Source organism: Squalius cephalus, assembly GCF_949319135.1.
Source record: "Squalius cephalus genome assembly, chromosome: 3".
NCBI lineage: Eukaryota > Metazoa > Chordata > Actinopteri > Cypriniformes > Leuciscidae > Squalius > Squalius cephalus.
Window position 1 is genome coordinate 49,431,791 of NC_137124.1, and position 24,643 is coordinate 49,456,433.

At 41.7% G+C, this 24,643-nt stretch overlaps 1 protein-coding gene and 1 long non-coding RNA gene across 7 annotated transcripts in view; one reads left to right on the forward strand and one right to left on the reverse strand.

Annotated features, from left to right (window-relative positions):
- LOC307155625 overlaps positions 1-24,643 on the forward strand; it is an 821,100-nt gene that overhangs the window by 722,204 nt on the left and 74,253 nt on the right. The window lies entirely within an intron of this gene.
- Positions 1-24,643, reverse strand: part of LOC307155603 (solute carrier family 24 member 2) — a 120,270-nt gene that overhangs the window by 70,353 nt on the left and 25,274 nt on the right. For 3 of the 6 annotated variants that reach the window (XM_079866392.1, XM_079866390.1, XM_079866393.1), the window contains exon 3: positions 1,136-1,174. The exons of the other annotated variants lie outside the window; for them this stretch is intronic. In XM_079866392.1, the coding sequence (XP_079722518.1) occupies positions 1,136-1,174 (39 nt within the window). The remainder of the gene's footprint in view (positions 1-1,135; positions 1,175-24,643) is intronic. 6 annotated transcript variants of the gene reach the window in all.

Consider the following 24,643-nt stretch of genomic DNA (forward strand, 5'->3'; position numbering starts at 1 on the left):
CTCCCATTCACTTGCATTGACGATTTTTCAACCTAGAGGTCCAGTGGGGTTAGCGGAAGGGGCGGGACTTACCAGCTCTATAGAGTCTCGAGTCGGACTCGAGTCCAGAGAATAGGGACTCGAGTCCGAGTCCAGGACTCGAGTACTCCATCACTGGCTATAGCAACATGCCACTGCAATCAGAAGAGTCAGCTGCTGGATAACACAAGCATACAGGTGTCAGGACTGAGTGTGTGTTGTGCTGAGACAAACACTCAGTAAATTGCTCTGAGGATAAGGGAACAGAGTTAGCAGATGTCGGGGAGCCGTTTTTACTGTCACTTTAATGAAAAGAGGTGAAGACTAGCACTATCTATCTATCTATCTATCTATCTATCTATCTATCTATCTATCCGTTTATCTATCAATCTGTCCGTTTATCTATCTCTCTGTCCGTTTATCTATCTATCTATCTATCTATTTAGTCTATCTGTCCGTTTATCTATCTCTCTGTCCGTTTATCTATCTATCTATCTATCTATCTATCTATTTAGTCTATCTGTCCGTTTATCTATCTCTCTGTCCGTCTATCTATCTATATATCTATCTATCTATCTATCTATCTATCTATCTATCTATCTATCTATCTATCTATCTATCTATCTCTCTGTCCGTTTATCTATCTATCTATCTATCTATCTATCTATCTATCTATCTATCTATCTATCTGTCTGTCTGTCTGTCTGTCTGTCCATCTCTGTCCGTTTATCTCTCTATCTATCTATCTATCTATCTATCTATCTATCTATCTATCTATCTATCTATCTATCTATCTATCATCCAATAAACTATCTAAACAAAAAAGAAGGCAGTTTTCTTTTCTTTTTTTTTCTATTGTGGAACAGAGTGTAATAATGCAAGAATCATGCTTTACATTATAGCAGGGGCAACGCTGGGGTTTCTGGGCCTCCTGGCTAACTTCTCTGTCGAATTTCGCTATAAGTTGTAGGGGGGCTGGGTATGAGAGAGCTGGCCCCCAATAGCGCATACTGTCTGAATCGTCCTAATCTTCCCCCCATTACGGTGCCCCTGTATCACAGCACAAACTATCATAAATGGACAAATGCACAGACACATACACATGGACAATACTTACCGACAGTTTGCTGTCATCCTCCACTTCACTAGGGCTCAACTTCACAGTCAAGAAATGAACAAAAAGAGAAAGAAAGAAAGGAAGAAAGAAAGAAAGAAAGAAAGAAAGAAAGAAAGAAAGAAAGAAAGAAAGAAGAGACAACAGTACAGTGATGTGAGACAGGACCAGCAGACAGTAGACTGACATCAGACTCCATAGAGGCACATATACACTAACAACACATCAACTGACAGTCAAAGCTGGGACAGAGCTTGCAGAGTGTGTTTGACCTCTGACCTTACCGTGAGTGTGTGCTCTGACCTCACCAACAGTGTGTTTTGACTACCATAAAGGTAAAATGATGCCACAAGGTATCGCATGCGCAAGATAAGCTTTGTAAAGGTGTAAATCGAGTTTAAAGCATAAGAAAAAATGGTTTGAAGCATATTATTTACTGTTCTTCATGTAGCCAATCAAATTTGGTTCTCACTGACTCTTGATTTACTCTTATCTGATTGGTTCAATAAACACGCAGAATGCGTGGCATCTTGGCATCTTATTTTAGATGCCAAGACATTTATCTTCATTTAGTTCAGCATTGTTCTCGCTGTTGGAATAGTACTTTTTAACACACAATACTTTTAAGTTTTAATATCATGTATATAATGTATGTAATGTTGGAATTCTAAGTTCATTTGTTACATGATTTCTGTATTATAATCTTTTATGTATTATTATAATTCTTTATTTATTTTATTATTATGATTTTATGTTATTATTATTTTAATTGTTGTATTTGTTTTGCTATATCTAGCCATATGTATATATAATATTGTCTTTTTTATTTAGATTAATTATTATTTTAGAGATGTTACTAATACTCATACTCAGATGTTCAGTCGCTCTAAATCATTTTGATATGTTGTTTTAATGCTATGGCAATACAAAATGTATTTTCTTGTCATGCCAATAAAGCTTTCTGAATTGAATTGAAATGAATCGTGCCAAACCTGTAAGCGCAGCTAAAAGACAGATGCTGCAAACAATGCTGCAATGCTGCAAACCATTTTTTTGCACTTGAAATGCGATTTACACCTCTACAAATCTTCTATTGCGAATGCAAATTTAATTTACGCTTACAATCTTATGTACACTTCCACATATCTTACTTCTGCACATGTGATTATGTATGGCATCATTTTACCTTCATAGACTTCTGACATCTGACCTCATAGAGATTGTTTGACCTCTCACCTTAAAGAGTGTGACCTCTTACCTCACTGAGAGTGTTTTAACCTCTAACCTCACAGAGTATATTTTGTGACTTCTGACCCTGTGTTTTGACCTCTGATATCACCAAGTGTGCAGTTTCACCTCTGACCTTCTAGTGTGTTTTGTCCTCTGACATCAAGGGTGTTCTATTACCTCTGATTTCACAGAGAGTGTGCTCTGCTCTGACTTTTAACCTCACTGAGTGTATATTTTGACCTCTGACCTCACCAAATGTGTGCTGTGACGTCACTGTGTCTTATGAAATATAACCATCCTATTTGTGTTCTGACCTCACAGTGTATTTTGACATTTCCAAAGTTTATACCTTAGACCCTACTGAATGTGTGTTGACCTCTAACCTCACCAAGTGTGTGTTGTCACCTCTCACCTCACAGAGAGTGTGTTTTGTCCTCTGAGAGTGTATTTTGACCTCTGACCTCACCTAATGTGTGCTGTCACCTCACTGTGTCTTATAAAATATGACATTACTGATTATGTGCTGACCATGAAAAGACATCAATAAAACAGCTTCAATGTCACTTAATGTTACATTTACCTCGGAAAAACCATTCAGTGACCATAAACTCAGGGCTGGAATGGGGGGTAACGTGGGGGACAGAGTATGGGGAGGAAATTTCAAGGGCACGGCGTTCCAGTTCAAATTGGTTCGATTTTTTAGGCAACTGAAAGGTATTTCCATCTTTTATCCACTCAATAGCCTACGAAAGTGATACGAATTAAGCACAAAAACATAGCACAATATAATTGCATAATTAATCATTAAAAGATTCCAATCTCGATTCAAACACCCACACGATCTTACTCCTAAATGACAGTGATTCGGCTCTTTCTATTTTTGACGAGTGCGATCACAGTGAACATTCAGAACATTCAGATCTGCTTTGGCGCTGCCACTGACCCAGAGGGAGCAGTTGTCATGTATACTATAGGTATGAAAAAGCTTCACAAACAGTCTTTTCAACCACACAGTATCAGTATTTCTTTGTTACAGTAATTCAAATTATCACAGAAGTACTGGGGAACTGTTTTTTCTTTTATAAAAAAAAGTTTATAATTCAGATATAAACACTGATCTTTTGAAAGTAACTTGATGCTTCAAATAAAATATTGTATCATTACTTTTATACACCATTAAGAGTTGACTGTTAAAAATGTATTTGTCATTGAATAATTCATTCAAAATCACTGATTCATCCAGTAATGAAACAAGTGATGTTGTTATGAGTGAGTCATTGAATCATTTATTCCAACTGATTTAAAAATAATAATAAATCATTACAATATTTTTTTTTTTCTTTTTGCAAATGTACTACAGCAATTAACATTTTGTCAGAACCTCTGGTAAATTCTCTGTTAGTTTGTTTAGCTGTCTATTCAGAATCGTGATACCTGTTTAAAAAACAAAAACAAAATGTGATTCTCAATTTCCAGATTCTTGCAGCTCATTGAGTAAAAACAGCATCATAATAACCTCATGGGATGAAACAGGCTCATTATTAAGCTACACTTTAAATTCTGAAAGAAAAAGAAAAAGAAAAAGAAAAAAGAATCAGCAGTTAAAATTATTTCAGAGAATTCTTATATTAGAACACAACTACAGGTTTAGGTAGCAACGTGTTTTTTAAAAGAAAACTCCATGTCTATGGTAACATCTTTAAAACAAAATTTCTATAAAATGATAAACATCACATTTCAACCCGTTTAACCATTGTTTAAGAAAAGGGATGAGTCAATGTTATAATAATATTCTACCCTGCTGAAAACATTAATGATGTAAAGGAAAAACAATATAAAACATGATTTATTGATTTAAATAATTGGAACTTTGTAGTTTATTTTGCTCCCTCTGCCGAAAGTAGAACTGGAAATTATATTTGTTTTAGATATGATTACATTATTAATCATATGTCATATGTAAACTAGTAAAACATTCCAAATTATCAAAGGAATTGTCTCCTGTTTCAAAAGATCTGTACACAAATAAGTTAAAAAGAGCTTGTGTACAAAACAAAAACATTCAGAGATATGAAAATCAAGAAAAAATGCCTAATAAAAGCATAATCATAAGCAGTTTGTTCAATAACAGGGATTATGCGAAGAGCTCTTTCAATAGGACAGTTAATAACAACTTAATAGTGAAAGTTCAAAACTGAAAGTTCCTTATTTTAAAGACTTTTATACTTATTTAAGAACTTACATGTGTCAAAATCTAGCAGTCAGTCACTGATTTCAAAAAGTGCACATAGTAAAAGGTATTTCAGTGCCGACAGGAGCATAAAATATTGTCGACAATAGTGATACCACGCACTTTCAACAATTGCTGAAAAAGAATGAATTCAAGTCTATGGCCAAGTGCCCAACTATAGGGCTTCAACAACAATTGTACATGTACCATATGAAATAAATAAATAAAGACAAACTGGTTTGTAATAAGTGAGGTAATGCTGTTTTTGGAGTTGTTTAATCATCCTTTGGTGAGATATGGATATTATTTGCAGTTGATTTCATCTAAGGCCCCGTCCACACTACTGCGTTTTCGTTTAAAAACGGAGACCTTTTGCTATGTTTGCACCTCCCGTCCACACTAAAACGGCAAAAACGGAGACCCAAAACGGAGAAGTTTAGAAACGCTGCCGACCCGTTTTTCGTTTTGAATCTCCGGAGGGCGTTTTAGTCTGGACGGGTCAAAACGGAGGACTTTATAAACGATGACGCAGAGGCTCACGCTCGGCTCTATGATTGGGTGTCATCAGTCATGGAGTATACACAGGTAATATTCAGTACCAGTAAACTTCACCCGCTGGAACAGTTTCTTACAGTAAGAAACTGCCGCGTCTCAGGCGTGGCTCGCGCGGTAAACGCGTGCATGCTAGAAATAGAACCGACGCCTATTTTTCATGCGACACGCAAGTGTGTTGGAAGCGTTTCCAGGCAAAATAGAATAGGAAAAGATGTTTATATGTCATTTTGACACAAATACATATTAATAAATAACATTTTGATGTTTGAAAGCATTTTTTTACAGTCTATGTTTGAAAGTCTCTAGGTTTACACCGGCACGCGCATGCCCAGTGTTGGTGAATGGTCACGTGATCAGCGTTTCTAGTGATTCTACTTGTTAACCGGAGGTGTCTAATGCTCAATCATCACTTGTAGAGTTATCTACCTTATTTCACTAACTGCAACATTGCTTCAGTGTTACTTTTACTCTCTATAGATTCAATTGGGACCATATGAAAATTGAATGTTTCTTTAACACTGTGGATTTTACCATGCATGTACCAAACATGTAACCAGCAACATGTATTTTTCTTTATTAAATAAAATTAATTTGAGAAAATTGTCTTGGTCTTTAACTACGAATACACATTAAGAAACATGATGTAACACAAAATTCTAAAATTCTAGAGAGGAGCATTTTGATAAATATATGCACTATATTGCATACTTACTGTATTTTTACTTAAAGCTGCAGTCCGTAACTTTTGGGTTAAAATTGTCCAAAATAAGTTTTTGAGTAAGTACATAACCAGTTAAAAACTATCTGCTTGCCTTTGCTCAATTCTAAACGGTAAGATTGTAATGATGTTTTTAATTCCAGTGGTACTGGTGGATTTCCGTGGGAAATTCGATCATGTCTTTGCGTCATTACGTCACATCTGTACACATAAAGAAGGTGTCTCGGCTAGTAGGCTATATTGCATGTGAGGATGTGATTTATAGCCTTTTCTCACAGCACTTGATATAATTCAATGTATCAATTTGATGGCGGATCCAGAAAGGTTCAAACGACATTCACCATGTGACAACTGGAGATTCACCCGTTGTAAAATGCAAAAGACTTCGGACTTCGTAGTGGCTACAGAAAAAAAGAGACTGCAACCGGGCCCATGCGAAAACAAGGATAAATATCGGAAGGGCATTAAATGTTGTCACGCAATGCTGATGTTGTTAACATTAACAATTTGAGAACAAAGTATAATTTGCCCGGTTTGACGTGATATGATAAGTGATCGTTAGATTTAATCAGAACAAAAGTGGATGTTACTAACTTGTTCAGATTACATTTTCCGGTGAAAATTCTTATGTTGGTCATACTTCCAAAAAGTAGAATATGTGATTCCGAATGACAGTATTCACAACGGCACGGTGACTGACAGCCGCATATTCTCCTCAAAACATTGGACTCATCCACACCGTGCCATGCCGAGGCACAACCCACGTAAAGTTGATAATTCCGCGAATAACTGCAATAGCAGAATTCGAAAAAGAGATGGCGACAAAGAGGAAAAACTACAGACTACAGCTTTAACCTGTTCCTCAAATATAATGTAAGCTATATATGTTTGAAAAAAATGTATCATGTTTTTAGTCACCATTTAAATTTCAAAAAACAAGTAGAAATATAATTGTCATTAAACCGTTGTTATTATTATAAAACTTGCCATGTAGCCTACTGTACCTGATACATACCACAGTTAATTGATATTGAATCAAACTGAATCATAATCAAATCTGAATCTAACTGAATTGCAAGCTATTATGACATTTTTGTCAATACCCAGCCCTACACAATAGCCTATGACCCTTAAAACAACACTTTGCAATAAACCAGTCACTCAAAGCCCAGTCTGGAGCAATGTGGTCCAATATATTCTAATCCAGTTCAATCAAGAACTGGTTTATAGTCAGATGGTCTCTTGAAGTGGGTAGTTCTGCTCAGAGTATGCAGTAAACTGATGTAAAGCTCTCTGAGTTCTGTTCCAGTGTTCACAATCCAACAGACTGTAATACAGTGAATCGAGCTGAAAGGTCATGTGCAGTGGACACTGCTACTAACATCAGTGGGATCAGTTCAGCAGGTAATGCAGAACCATTGGAGCCTCAATCAAGATGGAAAAGACGCTAAAAGTAGCTCTTAGGGCTAAATGAGCTCCAAGAGAACGTCCTGGAAGAAATCAATTTGAATCTCGCATCTCTGCACATCTAGTTTACTTATCACCAACCTGAAACCAACTTGTACTGTGACTCTGTTAAAAATCAGCATCCATTTCCATGCTTTTATTCGATTGTAATTTAAATCTTTTTGCATCCACAGCGCTGAGAACACTAAAGTTGCTTTTTGTTTAGCATCCTCATCATATTTCAAATATAACTCATAAATCAATAAAATACAAAAGTAATAAAAACATAAATAAATCAAATGCATAATTGACATGCATACATACATACATACATAAATACATACATACATACATACATACATTAATATATACATGCATAGCCAGCTTTCCAACTCTTGTTAATTAGTAACCCAATTTTCTGCAAGCAGAACTAATTACAAAAGCAGCCACTCTTATCACCTATAGGGGATTTCAGGACGGCACAGACCTCAAAGCGCAAATCACAGAGGAGCCAAATCATCAATCTCCAACACTTAACAGAAAAAAAGGAAAAGCCTCCTCAAGTGAGTGTAACATCCTAAAATAAGGCACTAAGATAAAATGTCTGTACAGTATGCCTCTTTAATCAACAAAACATCAAATCAGTGCCACTGTTGCTAATACACCTTGATCATTTTATGCTGGTAAATGGAATATGTGTAAACAAGGCCCATTAATTTGCTAAATAGTGCAGCTATACTCAGCCATTTTAATTAAACAGGCAACTTAGTTTGGCTTTCTCTAAGCAGCTCAGAGTAAGACTGAAGATGTGAATCAAATGTGAAGCTGATAAGAAGATGTGAGCTGACTAATTGGATGCATTACAGATCTAAGATTAAACCCATTACTTAAAGAGCATAATGCAGGTAAATTATTTTACAAAATGAATATATAACCATGTATGAAAATACCATATGAAAAGTTAATTGAGGATTTACATTTTTTTTAATTAAATTTTAAAGACATTAGGGCACAAATTTAGTAGAAAAAGTGACAGTTTCTTGACAGTTTTTTATGTCATGAGATTTTATGTCATGAGAGGGAGTTGTAAGCCAGTGGTTCGGCCGGCGGCGGGAAACATGATAATAATCTGTACAATATTGTGATCTGAGCACAGTGTTACATATCATTAGCTAACGTGTATTTATATATAAGCTAACACTGGTCTCTCAGCAAGACACCTGCCCTGTTCTCCACTGGTTCTCCTCACACCACAACTCAATCGGTCTCCTCTGACCGTTGTTCTATCTAATCTTGGCCTGACCCTGCTCTCTTGGCTGCATAGCAGGCTCATAATTGTATGGCTGTGGTCTGTCATACGAGTGTGAATAAACATTTACAATTTCCTCAGCGTCCGAACTGTCGTTGCGATCCATTGTTTTCCTTTTGTTTAAATTGACCATGCTCCCTCCCGTTACGTCACTTCCGGTTTGCCATTTTTCAGACACGGAAGTAAAAGATCAAAGAAATTCTCACAAAAATGACTACAGAAGCCTCAGTAGCGTATTTATAGGTATATTTAAAAAAAAAAAAAAAATCTTACATTCTTTTTCTATTCATTGACTGGGGGCTCTAACCTGCAATATGCTCTTTAACCCCCTGGGGTCGGCGATCACACCGGCGTGATCAGCTTGCTTCTTTTCTTATCAGTGCAAAAGAGACTCAAAATACTCTGTTGATTTTGATCTTACATATAAGTGTTATTCATCATTCGATCATGTTAAGTGTCTATTTTTTTTTTGTGTATACTCGCAATAAAAACAAAGTGTTGTGCTTTTTGCCAAATAAAGAAAAATAAACATGATGCGAGTTCTGCCTTCTCTCTGTCAGTGAAGTCCATTCTGAAACACGCCCGAAAATGAACTAACTCAGCGAATACTCAGTCACACGGGCATTCAGGCACACAGGCATAAAGCTTGAATTCTCTTCTTTTAAATGAAGTAATTTATATAAAAAACAAACATTCTCAGTTTATGTAATCTGTATGAAAAGAGAGAGATGTCAGTCGTTCTCAGTTCAGCTCATTATAGCTCATTAACTGTTAATGTGAACACGCCCACGGAGAGCGCACGCTATTCAAATGCAAATGATCTGAGGCAATCCATGCAAACGTGTCAATGCCCACATCAGCTCGATAAAACACATCAAGTTTAATCAGACTCGTGTACTTTAGGTTGTCTTGCGACGCTGTATATTATCGTAATAATAATCCTGGGAAATTTACCTCAGAAGTGCTGGTTAGTTTCACTTCGAGGAGGAACAGATCCAGCTGAGAACTGTGAATAGTAAGTTATTTATTCTTAAGTGCTTTGTTCTAATCGCGATATGCAATAGTGTCTGTAAACCGCAAAAAGACTGTTTAAATATGAATCGCGTGTCTGTGTGTGAATGAATGATCTGCACAGATGCACGCTGTTGTTTACTACAGAACAGCTTGCATCTGTGCTGTATAAGCAACGTATTAAACTGCAAATGTCACGTATCACACACAAAAGAGAGAGATCCAAGTGCAGTTAATTTATTGGGGTAATCCGTACTCACAATCAGTTCAGGCAAATGGTCAAAATCCAATAAGTCAATCCAAGAACATAAAACACGAACAAGAACAGGCAGCAAACAGGAACAGAAGTGTGAGGACATTAAACAAGGACTCCGTGACAAACACTGAAACTGACAGGGTATATATACACAAGTGCTAAACGAGGTGACGAGAAACAGCTGAACACAATGAACACTCAGTGACAGACAGGATCATGGGAAATGTAGTAACAGAGTGTAGGACACCGTGCGGGAAGAGGACCTCTAGTGGACACCCAGGAAACACAAACCAGACACTGTGACATAACCCCCCCCTCTACGGAGCGGCTACCAGACGCTCCAAGACAAACAAAACAAGAGTCCAGGCGGGAGGTGAAATGGTGGAGGATCAGGGGGCGGGATGGGGGGCCAGGTCCATGGAGGGGAACAGCTTAGCCGGCGGCCAGGGCGAAGCAGACGACCCATCGGGCGGCCAGGGCGAAGCAGACGACCCATCGGGCGGCCAGGGCGGTGAAGATCCCTCGGGCGGCCAGGGCGGTGAAGACCCCTCGGGCGGCCAGGGCGGTGAAGACCCCTCGGGCGGCCAGGGCGGTGAAGACCCCTCGGGCGGCCAGGGCGGTGAAGACCCCTCGGGCGGCCAGGGCGGTGAAGACCCCTCGGGCGGCCAGGGCGGTGAAGACCCCTCGGGCGGCCAGGGCGGTGAAGACCCCTCGGGCGGCCACGGCGGTGAAGACCACTCGGGCGGCCACGGCTCAGGAACTGGAACAGACACCAATGGCTCAGGCACTGGAACTGGCACCACCGGCTCAGCATTGGAACTGGCACTGGAACTGGCACCACCGACTCAGGCACTGGAACTGGCACCACCGGCTCAGGCACTGGAACTGGCACCACCGGCTCAGGCCAGCACTGGAACTGGCACCACCGGAACTGGCACCACCGGCTCAGGCACTGGAACTGGCACCACCGGCTCAGGCACTGGAACTGGCACCACCGGCTCAGGCACTGGAACTGGCACCACCGGCTCAGGAACAGACACCACCGGCCCAGGAACAGACACCACCGTCCCAGGAACAGACACCACCGGCCCAGGAACAGGAACAGACATCACCGGCTCAGGAACAGACACCACCAGCTCAGGAACAGACACCACCGGCCCAGGAACAGACACCACCTGCCCAGGAACAGATACCACCTGCCCAGGAACAGATACCACCGGCCCAGGAACAGACACCACCGGCTCAAGTGTGTGCGTAGCCCACACACACACACCACATGGCTGTGGCCATAATGGCCAGTGTCGCGGTCACTGAGGGCTCAGGCGGCGCATCCATGGATTGAACAGTCTCTGGTTGGGCGGACGTGACGTGAACAGTCTCTGGCTGGGCAGACGTGAACAGTCTCTGGCTGGGCAGACGCGACGTGAACAGTCTCTGGCTGGGCAGACGCGACGTGAACAGTCTCTGGCTGGGCAGACGCGACGTGAACAGTCTCTGGCTGGGCAGACGCGATGTGAACAGTCTCTGGCTGGGCAGACGCGACGTGAACAGTCTCTGGCTGGGCAGACGTGACCTTCCTCTTTCTCCGCCTACGATGGCAAGACGGTAGCATCGAGCCCACCGCCTTAGGGGAAGTTCCACTCACCAGCTCAGGTGTGTCGGTCATCTTCTCAGGAGACCCAGACGTGACTGCTGTATCCCACTGACTCCGATGCTCAAGGTATCTGGTAAAACCCCAAAAGTCCAAGACTTCCAGACCCTTCATTTCCCACCCCGGCAATGGGTCATCAAGACAGGTATTAAAAATTTCTTTTAATGCTGCCTCATTGTATCCCATTCCCCTCGAGAGTGTCCAAAATGACTGAGCTATGCAACCCACCGGCAGGCCCTGCTGACGAAAACTCATAAAATTTTGGACACGCCCCATCCTCTCTTTCTCCGTGGTAGGAGGGAGGATACGGAACCCCATCATGCTGGATCTCTTAGGTGACGGAGTCCTTCTGTCACGTATCACACACAAAAGAGAGAGATCCAAGTGCAGTTAATTTATTGGGGTAATCCGTACTCACAATCAGTTCAGGCAAATGGTCAAAATCCAATAAGTCAATCCAAGAACATAAAACATGAACAAGAACAGGCAGCAAACAGGAACAGAAGTGTGAGGACATTAAACAAGGACTCCGTGACAAACACTGAAACTGACAGGGTATATATACACAAGTGCTAAACGAGGTGACGAGAAACAGTTGAACACAATGAACACTCAGTGACAGACAGGATCATGGGAAATGTAGTAACAGAGTGTAGGACACCGTGCGGGAAGAGGACCTCTAGTGGACACCCAGGGAACACAAACCAGACACTGTGACAGCAAATTAACATTTATATGCTAATATATCATAAAAATGATATGTTACAGACGAAATATGAATGTTTAGACAAGATTTCGTTGATTAGTTTTGAACGTTGATAAAGTTTTTACTGTAAAAAAGACTACAGTCACATTAAATAACCTTTTGTTCGCCAATTTCTGCTCATAATATGATCATATGAATTATCAACTAAGATGTTATTATAGTGTTTGTTCCAATATTAAAACTAATGAATCCTTAACTTTGAAATGTGTATGATAAAATGTATACTTTTTACAAAGAAAGATTACACTTGAAATATTGTTAAAATTGTAATTGTTGTTGATTTACATGTGAAAAGTTTTTAATAAAATAGCAAAAAAAAATATTTACAAGGTAGATGTAAGCAACATCTTAATAGATCAATATAAGCCTTCTCATCAAATTATTTATTATTGTTTTTCATTAGTGACACATTTGGGGAGAGGATATATTCCAAAACTTTCTGAAAATACAGTATGAGAATTAACTGCATAGTTACTAGAAATGTTTACCTTGGATATTATTGGATATTATATATTGGATATTATTGGATACAATTTGCATGCATACAATTCTTTCTTGTGGTACTCATTGACACACCTGAATGAAAGGCTCATGCATCTCCTTATGCGGGTCCTTGTCTACTCAGGTGTGAATCAGAGCATTATTCATGATCATTCACGCCCCCACGTATATTGCCTTTCCAAACAAAACGTGTCTCACAAAAGTTTAAATCAATGTATTGTTTTATGTGAATGATTAGGCAGGATGATTTTCAGATCATTTTGAAGAAAAAATCTAGGCGACAACATCCATTAGTCAAAAGACTTGTGGACACATATTTAGTATGTGTTTTGTGGTCTTATTTCAGACACTTATATTTTTATTTTTTTCAATAACTGTGCATAAACATTATTCTCTCAAAAATACAAACATGTACATACATGTTACTCACATATTATGGTAGCCCTGTTTGTGCTAAATAGAGTGTAATTACACCTCTGCCATTAATATGTTTATAAGCAACTGAAAAAAACACAAATGTCAGGGCATGTCAAAACATCTCAAGGACTCCAGAGGGGAGTAGGAGACCATTTGTCTAGAGACACACCCTTCTCTGTGGCTAATTATCTATAAACTCTTAAAAACCTTATTACCTTTTGTTTTACTTATTTGGGAATGAGACCTTTGTACCAGTCGCACTGAGACATTTCAAATAATATCAAACATGTGTAATGCTGTATGATAATTATTCACATTGAACCATATATATTTTTTGGGTGAATTCAGGTAGGGATGGGTGAAGGGAAGAAATGTAGATTAGGATTGCTTAGGTGAGAGGTGCTAGTTTCACAAGAGAGAGTTCAAATGTTAATTTACAGAAAGGTCCTTTGTCTTCTCAAGGAGTGGTCGTTCCTCAACCAGTTTTTCCAGTTTTTCCAGTCTTACAGGTGCATCCCTAATTTTTACTATTAAATGGTGGTTGTGTACACACACTGCTGAGACACATTTATGTTCAAAGTGAATTTTGGTAGGTCCTCTTCGAATGTCTACAGAACGAGCCAATGAACGTTGGTGTGCATGAATTGCGTCATGCGCCCCACCCCGCAGCGCAGGTATAAACAGGAAGCGGGCGCACGCACTCATTGTCTTTCACTTCAGAGCTGAGAGTTTTTTTGACTTAATTTGAGCGTTCCAAATCAAAGCCAAAGAGCGGTACCTGGTGTTACGGTGTTCTGCCTTGGTTTTTCATGGGCTTTTGGAAGTTACTGTTAAGACAACTCATTATTTTCTCGAAAAAACAATGGAATTGATTCAAGATACTCATCCACATGATAAAGGAGGTCTTGAATGTGCCAAAAATATAAATAACTAATTTTCGACCAAAAACGAAGTTACGGTCTTTTGCCTTTGCACGGAAGTGCTGTTTTCACAGCATTACACTGTGTGTGTGTGTCGGTTCGGTGGGCGTTTCCTGAGTTTATACTCATTACAGCCACGGCTACCCCTGGGTGCCTCAGCGTGGAAAGAGTTTTGTTTTCTCTTTTTTGTTTTCATCTGAAAGAGCATCAGAGTGACCCTGCGTCCTTTTCAGGATATCATTCCGCTTGTGCGTTTCTGGATGCGGTCAGTCCCTGGCACCAGCAGACGGCCACAATAGTTGCCTCTTGTGTTTGGGCATTCAGCACGCCGAGGCAACTTTGGTGAATAGTTCATGTTCCCATTGCAGGAATATGACTATGGCAGCGTTAAAGGGTACATAACATGCACAGTTTCACCTAATCTCATGTTAATCTTGAGTACCTATAGAGTAGTAGTGCATCCTTAATATCTCAAAAAAGTGTTTAGTTTTATTATATTTAGAAAAGAAAAATACAGCTTTCCGATTCTCTCCGGAAAAAGCCGAGGTCCTGGAGGCGGAGCTATAGAGTTAAGCGGTATGCTTGATTTCCAGCAAAAGACAGAAATCTGATCCAGTTGTACTTACATGAATGGGGTCTTTTATCACTGGGACCGCTCCACGTTTTAATAGCAAACGATTTGCAAATCCAGCGTCGACCTGAGCCTTGTTAATAAAACATTCGTCACTGAAACGACCAGAACACACAACCGCACTTCCTACACTCCGTTGCTGCCCCGGAAAAACAAACTGCATCCACTGTTCCTGTAACACTGGGTTCTTTGGAAAACTGAACACGGTAAGCTTTCCCTCACATCCAAATACACACTTTTTTGGAGACATTCTTGAACAAATCCTATGCAGCGCTGCCGATGATTTCCTGTTGAAGCGCGTTGATGTGCGCGGTCTCGCTCTCCTCTAGTCGACGCTTTTCCGAGAGAAATGCTCATATAAGGAGTTGCACTCTGATCTACGTCATTAGATCCACGATCTAAAAAAAAACAGCCGAAACTTGTACCAACCCGGAAGTAAGATTTTCAGCATAGAAATTCTCCGTTATTCGTCCAAAATATTTTTTTAAAACTTTGCCCATGTTTAGCATGAGAATCTATCTCTTTAACACTGTAAACAACTCTGAATACATGAAACACCATTGTACCCCCCCTTTAAGATCAAGACTCGTTTACCTCAAGGGAGGTGCAGTACCCTCGCCTATGCCCCGATCTAGAGCCTATTCTGGACCTCAGAATAGGCCTACTTCGGCGCTTAGCCAGGGTGATCTGAGGATTACCGTGAGGGCTTCCCTGACGAGGCAATCTCTGTGGGCCCCTCACGCCTCACAAACACTGCCGCTACCGGAGTCTCCAAAAGAGCGTGCTGGTCCTTCTCATGGATGACCAGTCATGTCTTTTGGGGCTCCTCCTGATGATCAGATGTTGGTCGCAGCATCGGAGGGGGAGCTTCAGTCGTCTGAAGATGAGGATTCGGCTGCGTTCTCCCCTTCGGGGAGTGTAGCGTCGCCGTAGTCCGATCCAGAATGGGTGGCTATGCTTTCCCGGGCCACCGAGAAGGACGGGCTTGCGTGGAATCCTCCACCACGTCCCGAACATTCTCGGTTGGAGGACTGGTTTCTTGGGGGCGGGCCGAGCTGGTTCTCAGCGCACCGACCCAGTACCATTCTTCCTGGAGGTGCATGAGGAGCTCACTAGGATGTGGACGGCACCGTATAGTGTCAAAAGCCGTCCTAGTGGCTCCTCCCTCCTCACCACCCTTGATGGCGGAGTGGCTAAGGGGTATGTGGATGTCCTGCCAGTGGAGCGTGCCGTTGCGATGCAACTGTGTCCAGCGTCCGCTTCTTTCTGGTGGGGCAATCCACGCCTCCCGTCCAAGGCATGTAAGTTTTCGTCCGTTCTCACGGCGAAGGCTTACAGAGCCTGTGGACAGGCTGCTTCCGCCCTCCATGCCATGGCGCTTCTGCAGGTCCACCAGGCCCAGGCGCTCATGGACATGCACGAGGGTGGTTCTGAACCAGAGCTCCTCCGGAAGCTCCGTGCGGCAACTGACCTTTGGATGGTCAGTTGACTGACGAATGAAACCGCTCAACTTGGCAGATATGAGGGACACCGATAAATATCGGTTCCTGGATGCCCCTCTTTCCCAGGTTGGGTTATTCGGCGACGCGGTCGAGAGCTATGCCCAGCAGTTCTCGGCCGCCCAGACGGAGGCCCTCCAGCACATCCTGCCACAGCGGACCACTGCTGCTCCACCCTCCGTCCGCTCGTTGCAGAGGTCGACCTCCTGCGGCGTCCTCCTCTCCCGTGAAGCCAGGCCTCAGCGTTGAGCAAGCCGCAGGAAGTCGACCCTGCCCGTCCAGGCCGCTGCCATATCAGGAGGCAAGCGGAGGTGCAAATGACCCTGAGACGGGCGACCCAGAGGTGGATCAGACTGCTCTTCAGAAGATGGTGAACATGCCGCTCCTTCCCCCGGTGGAGGGCCTGGCGGAGAATCTTTTGTTTCCTTTTGTTTTTGTTTAGCCACTGGCCCCCGGGTGACCCACAATTTCAATAAAAGCAGTTTCTGAAACCTCTGGGTTGCCTTGCCACCTGGGTCCCAAGAGGACGCTATGCCTTGTCACCCTCAGGCCCCTCTTTCATCGCCAGCGAGCAGCAGTGGCTGTGTCACGGACGCACTGACGCCACCGCACACTCACTCTGCCCTTCGACAGAAGCAGGTACGTGTTGCACCACACATTCAGACCCCACTCTGGGCCACTATGCCGTCCGAGTCGGGTCCCTGCATTCCGCCACGCTGCCCCACCGCAGGTACGTCTGTGAAGCAGTCTCCAAGCAGAGGATGGCTCACTGGATAGTGGATGCCATCGCCTTGGTTTACGAAGCCCAAGGTGTGCCTTGCCCGCCCGGGTTGAGAGCCCACTCCACTAGGAGTGTCGCTTCTTCTTGGGCGCTGGCACACAGCGCCTCACTGACAGACATCTGTAGAGCTGCGGGCTGGGCGACACCTAACACGTTCGCTAAGTTTTATATCCTACGTGTTGAGCTGGTTTCTTCCTGTGTGTTCGCTTCAACCAGCCGGTAACACCGAAGTTCCCACTCTAGTGTTGGCTTGCTACGCCACTTCCCTCCACATGGAGTGGATACGTGCGCTTTTTTGCTCCAGTCAAGTTCCCCACTTAGGCGTACCTTGTTGAGTCCCTCCGCACCCCTTCGGCAGTCAGACGTTGCGGAACCTTCTCTGACATCACTGTCCAGTGTTGCCTCCCCCTTCTCAGGCTGAAGCCACCCCAGTGACATTCCTTATGTTGCTCTGCCCCTAACCGGCCAGTCCATATGTGTATTCTCCACATGATACCTCCCTTCGGGCAGGATGTGGCTTCTGCGGCGCCCCTCTCCCCTGGAAAGGCACGCTTTCCCAGTGTTATCCAAGAGTTCCACTGTGTGGGTTATAACGGAACAGCTGTTTGAACTCCCTCTACGCTGGCCTTCCGCCCCAGTTAATTGGGGTCTGAGAGTCTTGCGTAGGGCGCTGGATGTGGCACCAACAATGGCGTTTTCCATAGGGATCCCAATTACGTTGTCACGTCGACGTAACGTCGAAAGTGACCGACTGATAGAGAACGTCTCGGTTACTAATGTAACCCCCGTTCCCTGAAGGAGGAAACGGGAGACGTCACGTCCCTTCGCCACTGTTGCTGACCATCGCTGTAACGGCCATCACTATCTCGACTCCTCAGCGAAAAACAATGAGTGCGTGCACCCGCTTCCTGTTTATACCCGCGCTGCGGGGCGGGGCGTGTGACGCGATTCACGCACGCCAAAGTTCATTGGCTCGTTCTGTAAACACTCGAAGATGATAGGGCTCCCTGAAGTGATCCCAATTATGTTGTCACGTCGACGTAACGTCTCCCGTTCCCTCCTTCAGGGAACGAGGGTTACATTAGTAACCAAGACGTTTTTTTGCACAGACCAGCACAGCAACACACTGTATCAGTAGTGTGAGGGATGTTGGTTGCCAGACAGACTCACCAGAGCTGTAGGGGTGTGACGAGACACGAGATTGGGTTCACAAGAACGAGACGAGATAAGATTTTTGCACAGTATTTTTAAGAAATCCTCAATGACAAAATCCATGACCAGGAAAATTGCATTTTGAAATGCTTTAACTAATCATTTTGCAATGAATGTCATTTCAGTTCTACTTTCTGAGCATGAATTATCATATGCATTGAAAGACAACAATATACAAGCACTGTAAAAGGTTTTGCCACAAACTCAACTGACTGGCTTCTCTCCTGTATGATTTCAAACAGAGACCAGAACACAGACCAGAGCTAAGAGGTGGTTACAACTATACTGCCCAGCCTAAGATAGGTTTGAGATTGGTAGATAGGCTATTGTTTCAAATTCGCTGTATTGGGAGAGGCAGTGCTGAGCACGCATTCAACAAGATAAGATATTTATCAGACGCTTAGGCTCTGTTGCGCAACGAATCCTCTGGCATGGTCTTGTCAGTCATCTCGCCTTACTCTCATCACGTGATCAGTGAACGGTGATTCCTGCTGCACTGTGTGCGACTCTGCAGCTCCTGCTGGATGAGCAGAGCAGACATTTACAATAGTTTACAATTGAGTCGACCCTTATCCAACTGAATTAAATGTTTATTATTTCTATTAAAAAAGCAAAATGATAATGGAGGCGGTCGGCACCATAATGTAATGTAAATGTACCGGTGGCATATTCTATGCTAATTTCAGCTTTTCACCTTGACAAAAAATCTTGTCACATTTTAATATTGCGTTTCGTCACGAAATCTCGTCACACCCCTACTGCATAGTGTTGGTACACAACTATCATTCTCAAAGTTGTTGCTTCTGCTAGAGTCTCTACTTCATCAGTGAGTGACTCAGGTTCATACATATAGGGCTGAACACCTGCATTTATGTTGTGAATCATATTGCTTCTCCTGATTTGTTATTGCCGTAGGATCAGCATGAGCTGTAGAGGCCACACCCTCTTCTGGAAAAGGACGGGGATCAGCAGCTCAATTGCATACGTGTTTTTGCTCACACCCAAATAGAGGCAAATCTCCAGCAGCTCATCTTCCCAATGGCTGTGGTGCTTGAGGGGCAAGGCGGCTCGGCCATTCCCAGCCTGACTGCAGTGACACGTGCATCCCTGAGTCCGGCGACTCATGGCTTGGCAGCACGGGAATCCCTTCCTTGCGCCCCTCCTGGACCTGCGAGGACACAAGTGTGCATGCACAGGGAAAAAAATCTGGTCTCTCGAGGAGAGTCATGAATGGCATTGAACAGCAATGGTGACGAGGCTCCATTTGATTCGGGTATGCCTCATCACACTCTGCCATCCTGGTTGTTACAGCACCCCTCCTCTCTCTCACACCCACTCCAGTCGGGAAGCTGACGAAGGGCAGCGATTTAAGTGACGGGTGGCGATGATAATAAGGGGGAGGCAGCCCTTCCGTCACAACAGTTATTCCCTATATCAGTAAGCACTGTTTTTACCTCCTTGAAAGGCCTTGATTGTACTCTTCTTGATTGTGTTTTCTTCGGGGAACATACACATCACAATATTCCTCATTTAAATGTCAGTAGGAAAAAAATACTATGGAAGACAATGGGGTCCATCAACTGTTTGGTTACAGAGATTCTTCAGAATATCTTCTTTTGTGTTCAGCAGAAGAAATACATTACAGGTTTGAAACAGCTTGAGGGTGAGTAAATTACGGCAGAATTTTCATTTTGAAGTCAACTAATCCTTTAAATTAAATCCTGGTCCAGACTGTGAAATTAATTTCTGTCCTTACAACTGTCACTTCTGCTATTGAATGATATCAGCCAAATGAGAATATCTTGAAAAATAGCCAAACAACACTGACACCAAAGTAATTAAATGGAGTCAACTTTTTTTGCTTGTGTGTGTGTCAAGGTCACCTTGGAGATGGTATGAGGGCCAACAAAACAGAATTGGAAAAGGTTGTGATTATGAGCACAGGCTGCTGAATGAACATTGACAGAGCAAATTTAGTCATTATGATAATTAGCCTTTCACAAGCCTCATCATAGTGACTGATTGCAATCAGACCTGCTTTAATCTACAAAGTACTACAGACTCGAACACTGTGACCACTGTATGCTTGCGCACACACACACACACACACACACACACACACACACACACACACACACACACATATATATATTAATATTCATTCAGGGAATAAAACTAAATTATACTCTATTACACTTTAATGTAAAATACCCTAACATGCAAGAATTGGGTGAATTTCAGAATTTAACAATTGGCTCACTTTTAATTCACGAGTTGAAATTTGAATTCACAGGATGCTGAACTGGTATTTGAATTGGAATAACAGGTGGAATTTACATCATTGGAATTCAAAGAAATGTAACAAATTCTAATGATTCAACAAAATAGGAAGATGAGAACATCCTTAAATGTTTAAAATTTATATCCAAAAGTCTGTGGTCACTAATTTAATATATTGGGTGAGGTAATAATTGCATATTATGTACTGAGTGAATTGAAAAATAAACATGAAAGTATTTTGCATGTCCCACTTTTGTTTTAATGAAAACATTTGTCCATCTTACTCACATAAAGCAATACTATATAATACTATAAATAAAACATCAGCTGCTTGATTTCTTGTATTGTCGCCAAATGTGAACTACGTATGTTATCACCCAGCTCTAATCTGCTAAATGTGACTATTAGGCATTAAGATATTATAAACATCATGATTTTCTGAAAAGCTGATTTAAAAAAAAAAATGTGCTTTGTGAAAAGCGCTACATTTGACTGATTGACAAATACAATATTCCTCTTTGATATTTTGAAGTTAGTCTTCAGTCAAGCCCTTTAGGAAACCTAATAACCAAAATAAAAGTGCACTCAAACCATCATGATGTTTCTTAATTTCATATGGACAGAAAAGTCATTTCAAATGTGTTGTGAAAATGGCAGCAGGACAACAGTCAGCAAGTATATCTCCAGATTCTACACAACAGCAGCATGCGCACAAACAAAAGCATCACACACACAGATGATAATGCATCAGTAAGGAAAGTCCTGTCTCGCTGTTCTGCCTTCAACATTAGCTAATTTTCTAATATTTTAAAATAGCTTATATCGATTGAGCCTCAGGTTTCTGCCTCCGGCAGCTCCTCACCTTCAGTCCTCATCACTATAGTGACCTTGCCACTCAGGATCAAATACACTAACGGGATCTGCTTACATACATACACACAGGTAATTAAACGCACACACAGCGGCTGACAGCTGGAGAGGAGGACCCTTACCCATTATATGATAATCTACATGTTTAATTGATCTAGATTGTGCTTACTCATTTTGTTGTCTATACATTTTTGCATGACAGTGGAAACTTCTGTTGCGTAAAAGGCACTTTCCACAAAGTCTCATTACTTGAAAACATTTCCTAATGTTGTTTTGGAGTCTCCTACAACAGGTTTACATGCATCAAAGGTCAAAAAACTGTTTAATTTCCTCATAATATACATTTGCACATCACCACATTTTCAAACGACTCGTCAGATGAATCAATCTCTCAAAATCCCACCTTTCCGCGAGCTACTCTGCTCTGATTGGCCAGACAGCTCAGTCTGTTGTGATTGGTTTACCGTGTACAGCGTGCGCGTCGAAAACAAAAACGCCCATTGCCATAACAACGTCAGCTGTCCTGAGGCTTCCTACACCGTAAACCAGGGTTCACCAATCTCTGTCCTGGAGGGCCGATGTCCTGCAGAGTTTAGCTCCAACTCCAATTAAACACACCTGAACCAGCTAATCAAGGTCTCACTAGGCATACTAGAAACTTTCAAACAGGTGTGTTGGAGCTGGTTGGAGCTAAACTCTGCAGGACAGCGGCCCTCCAGGACCGAGATTGGTGAACCCTGCCGTAAACTAAAGACAGTAACGAACAATGACGTCGATTTTACCATATCAATGCGAGCGCGAGTCCAATGATGAAACACTGGAAGAACTAGTTATTCAACCCGAACCTCCATCGCAAGGACGACTCGAGCAGGACGTTTCTCAGTGATACAGTACTCAGTTTGAGATACATTATGGGATGTTGCAACTGTAATTCCTCACCATCAGCATTAACAAGTGCATGTCCATCAACAAACCGATTATTTTACTTGTACTAATTTTTTTACCAAGTATATTGCAGTGAACATGTGAAAACTGTATCAATAACAGTGCATGTATGCAATGTATACATTAGCTGAGCTCTAGCGTGAATAACTGATGTGAATGACTGATGTAACATAAACGTTGGTAAAACAAATCTTGCTCCATGCTTAATCTTTCCTCAAAGTAGTGAGAATGACAGACAATCTGCATTAATAGTCACAGTTATAGGCAATAGTGGCCCACAACTGATTAGCAGAAGTATTTCAGTAAGACAGTGATAACGTTAGTTAGCCAGTTAGCAGGAGACTTACACAATATAAAACTCAAAACCAAGTATTTTGAACACCATCTTTCAAGAGCAAGCGGTTTGTGAATCCTGCATTGAACTCCGAGATTTGAGAAGTCGTCGTCAGTGAAATAAAGGGAACACAGCAAAAGTTTAGGATTATACTGCTGTGAAGTCATGGTAAAGATGAATTTTAACCACTGATTCTTCACATGCTCATCCTTGGGCAGTGAAAAAAAACTGGCTTTACCTTCACATTGTAGAGCACAGCGTCTTCTTGACATGATGCTATCCAGTATCCACAGGAATCAGCTGCAGGCTTGAGGTTCAAGTTTTCCTGGTATCTGTGCATGCAATAAGTGGGTGGGCAATATGCTAATGTTTTGTCTTGGCGTCGTAAAACAATTAATTTCATTGACTCAGAGTCGACTCTTACTTTTGAAAGACAATAACTTTATATACGGTGCACTTTAAGATTTAAAACTTTGCAGGATGTTTTCACTCACTTAGAGCTATGTTACACACTACATGAAAGGTCATTTTCAAAAATCCATAATAGGGGCCCTTTAAAAAAAAATGGCTTCATTGACTGTTCTATTTTGTACCCTATCCTTAGAAAACGCCAAAAGTAAACTCAGAATCTCAGATGTATTTCTCATGGATGCATGATTGCAATAATCTATTTTTATTTAAGAGAGAGATTGAAATGCACCTCTATTTCACATTTCCATTTACTATTCATACACTCTTCTAATGCTGATGAGCGCTGATATCAGCACAGTGATCTGGAGGCGTGGAAATTAAGTCCAGAGACAACAGTGAGCACACACACACACACACACACACACAAACGTTACAAGGTCAAGCTTTCACTGGTTTCATATGGACAGGAAGTGTTATTTTTAGCATTCAAGGGGTGACACAATCAAGACCCCTTAGTCCCTTAAAGGATAACTCCGGTCAATTTTAACATTGAGCTCATTTTTTTGTAAATTTGGAGTGCTGTCAGTACAGAGAACAACGACAAAAATCGGTGTTGCCTACACCGTGTTATCCTCTTTTTAAAATTTGCACCCTGTTGACTTCAATGGGGCAAGTTTTAAACCTGCTTTTATCCTCTTCACATTCTTGATGTGTCATTACAAGTGCCCAGCCATTGTGAGTGATTCCTTTAGAGTTAACACGGGTGAATCTGACTGCAGTAGATGTGAAAGATATTAATAAAAATGATGTTATTTCAGCCAGCGCTCATACCTGTATTTACATCCTGTTTTCGGCTGAAGTCCACAGTAGTCGATTGTCGAGTTCGGGCGCATGATCGTACGTACTAAACCTATGCGCGTGAACTCGACAATCGACTACTTTGGACTTCGACCGAAAACAGGATGTAAATATGACTTGTCATATGACTTGTCTGTTATTACCCATATGCCCTTCTTGACTCACGTTGCCCTTCCGAGGGGTAAATAAATAAATAAATAAATAAATAAATAAATAAATCGTACAATGGATGCAGAATTTCACGTAGGCCTAGATAAAAAAAAAATCGCAAAGCCTCATTCACTTCCATTCGGGCACCGAAAGTGAAAGTCAGTAGGGGAAGGGCAAACTCTGTTTACGGGGCTGCAGCGCTGCATGCGACAGGTGTAGCAGTCGCTTCTGCTCCCTACCGGAATTCCTGTTCCCTTTACGTAATCATACTACAAATTATGCGTAGTTGCAAGAAGCACAACTGAATGTACGGGAAGCCAAAAGGTTAAAAAAAGGATTGTATTTTTTCCCGAAATGTAAGCGTTTTTTTTTTTTTTTTTTTTTTATTAGAAGCGAGTTTTTCCCCATCTGTCAATTCAATACAGATTATTTATTTTCAAATTTAAAACAATAAAATAATAATAATAATAATAATAAAAAACAATAAACAATAATATGAGGAACTCTTTTTCTCATGTGTATTTTGGTGA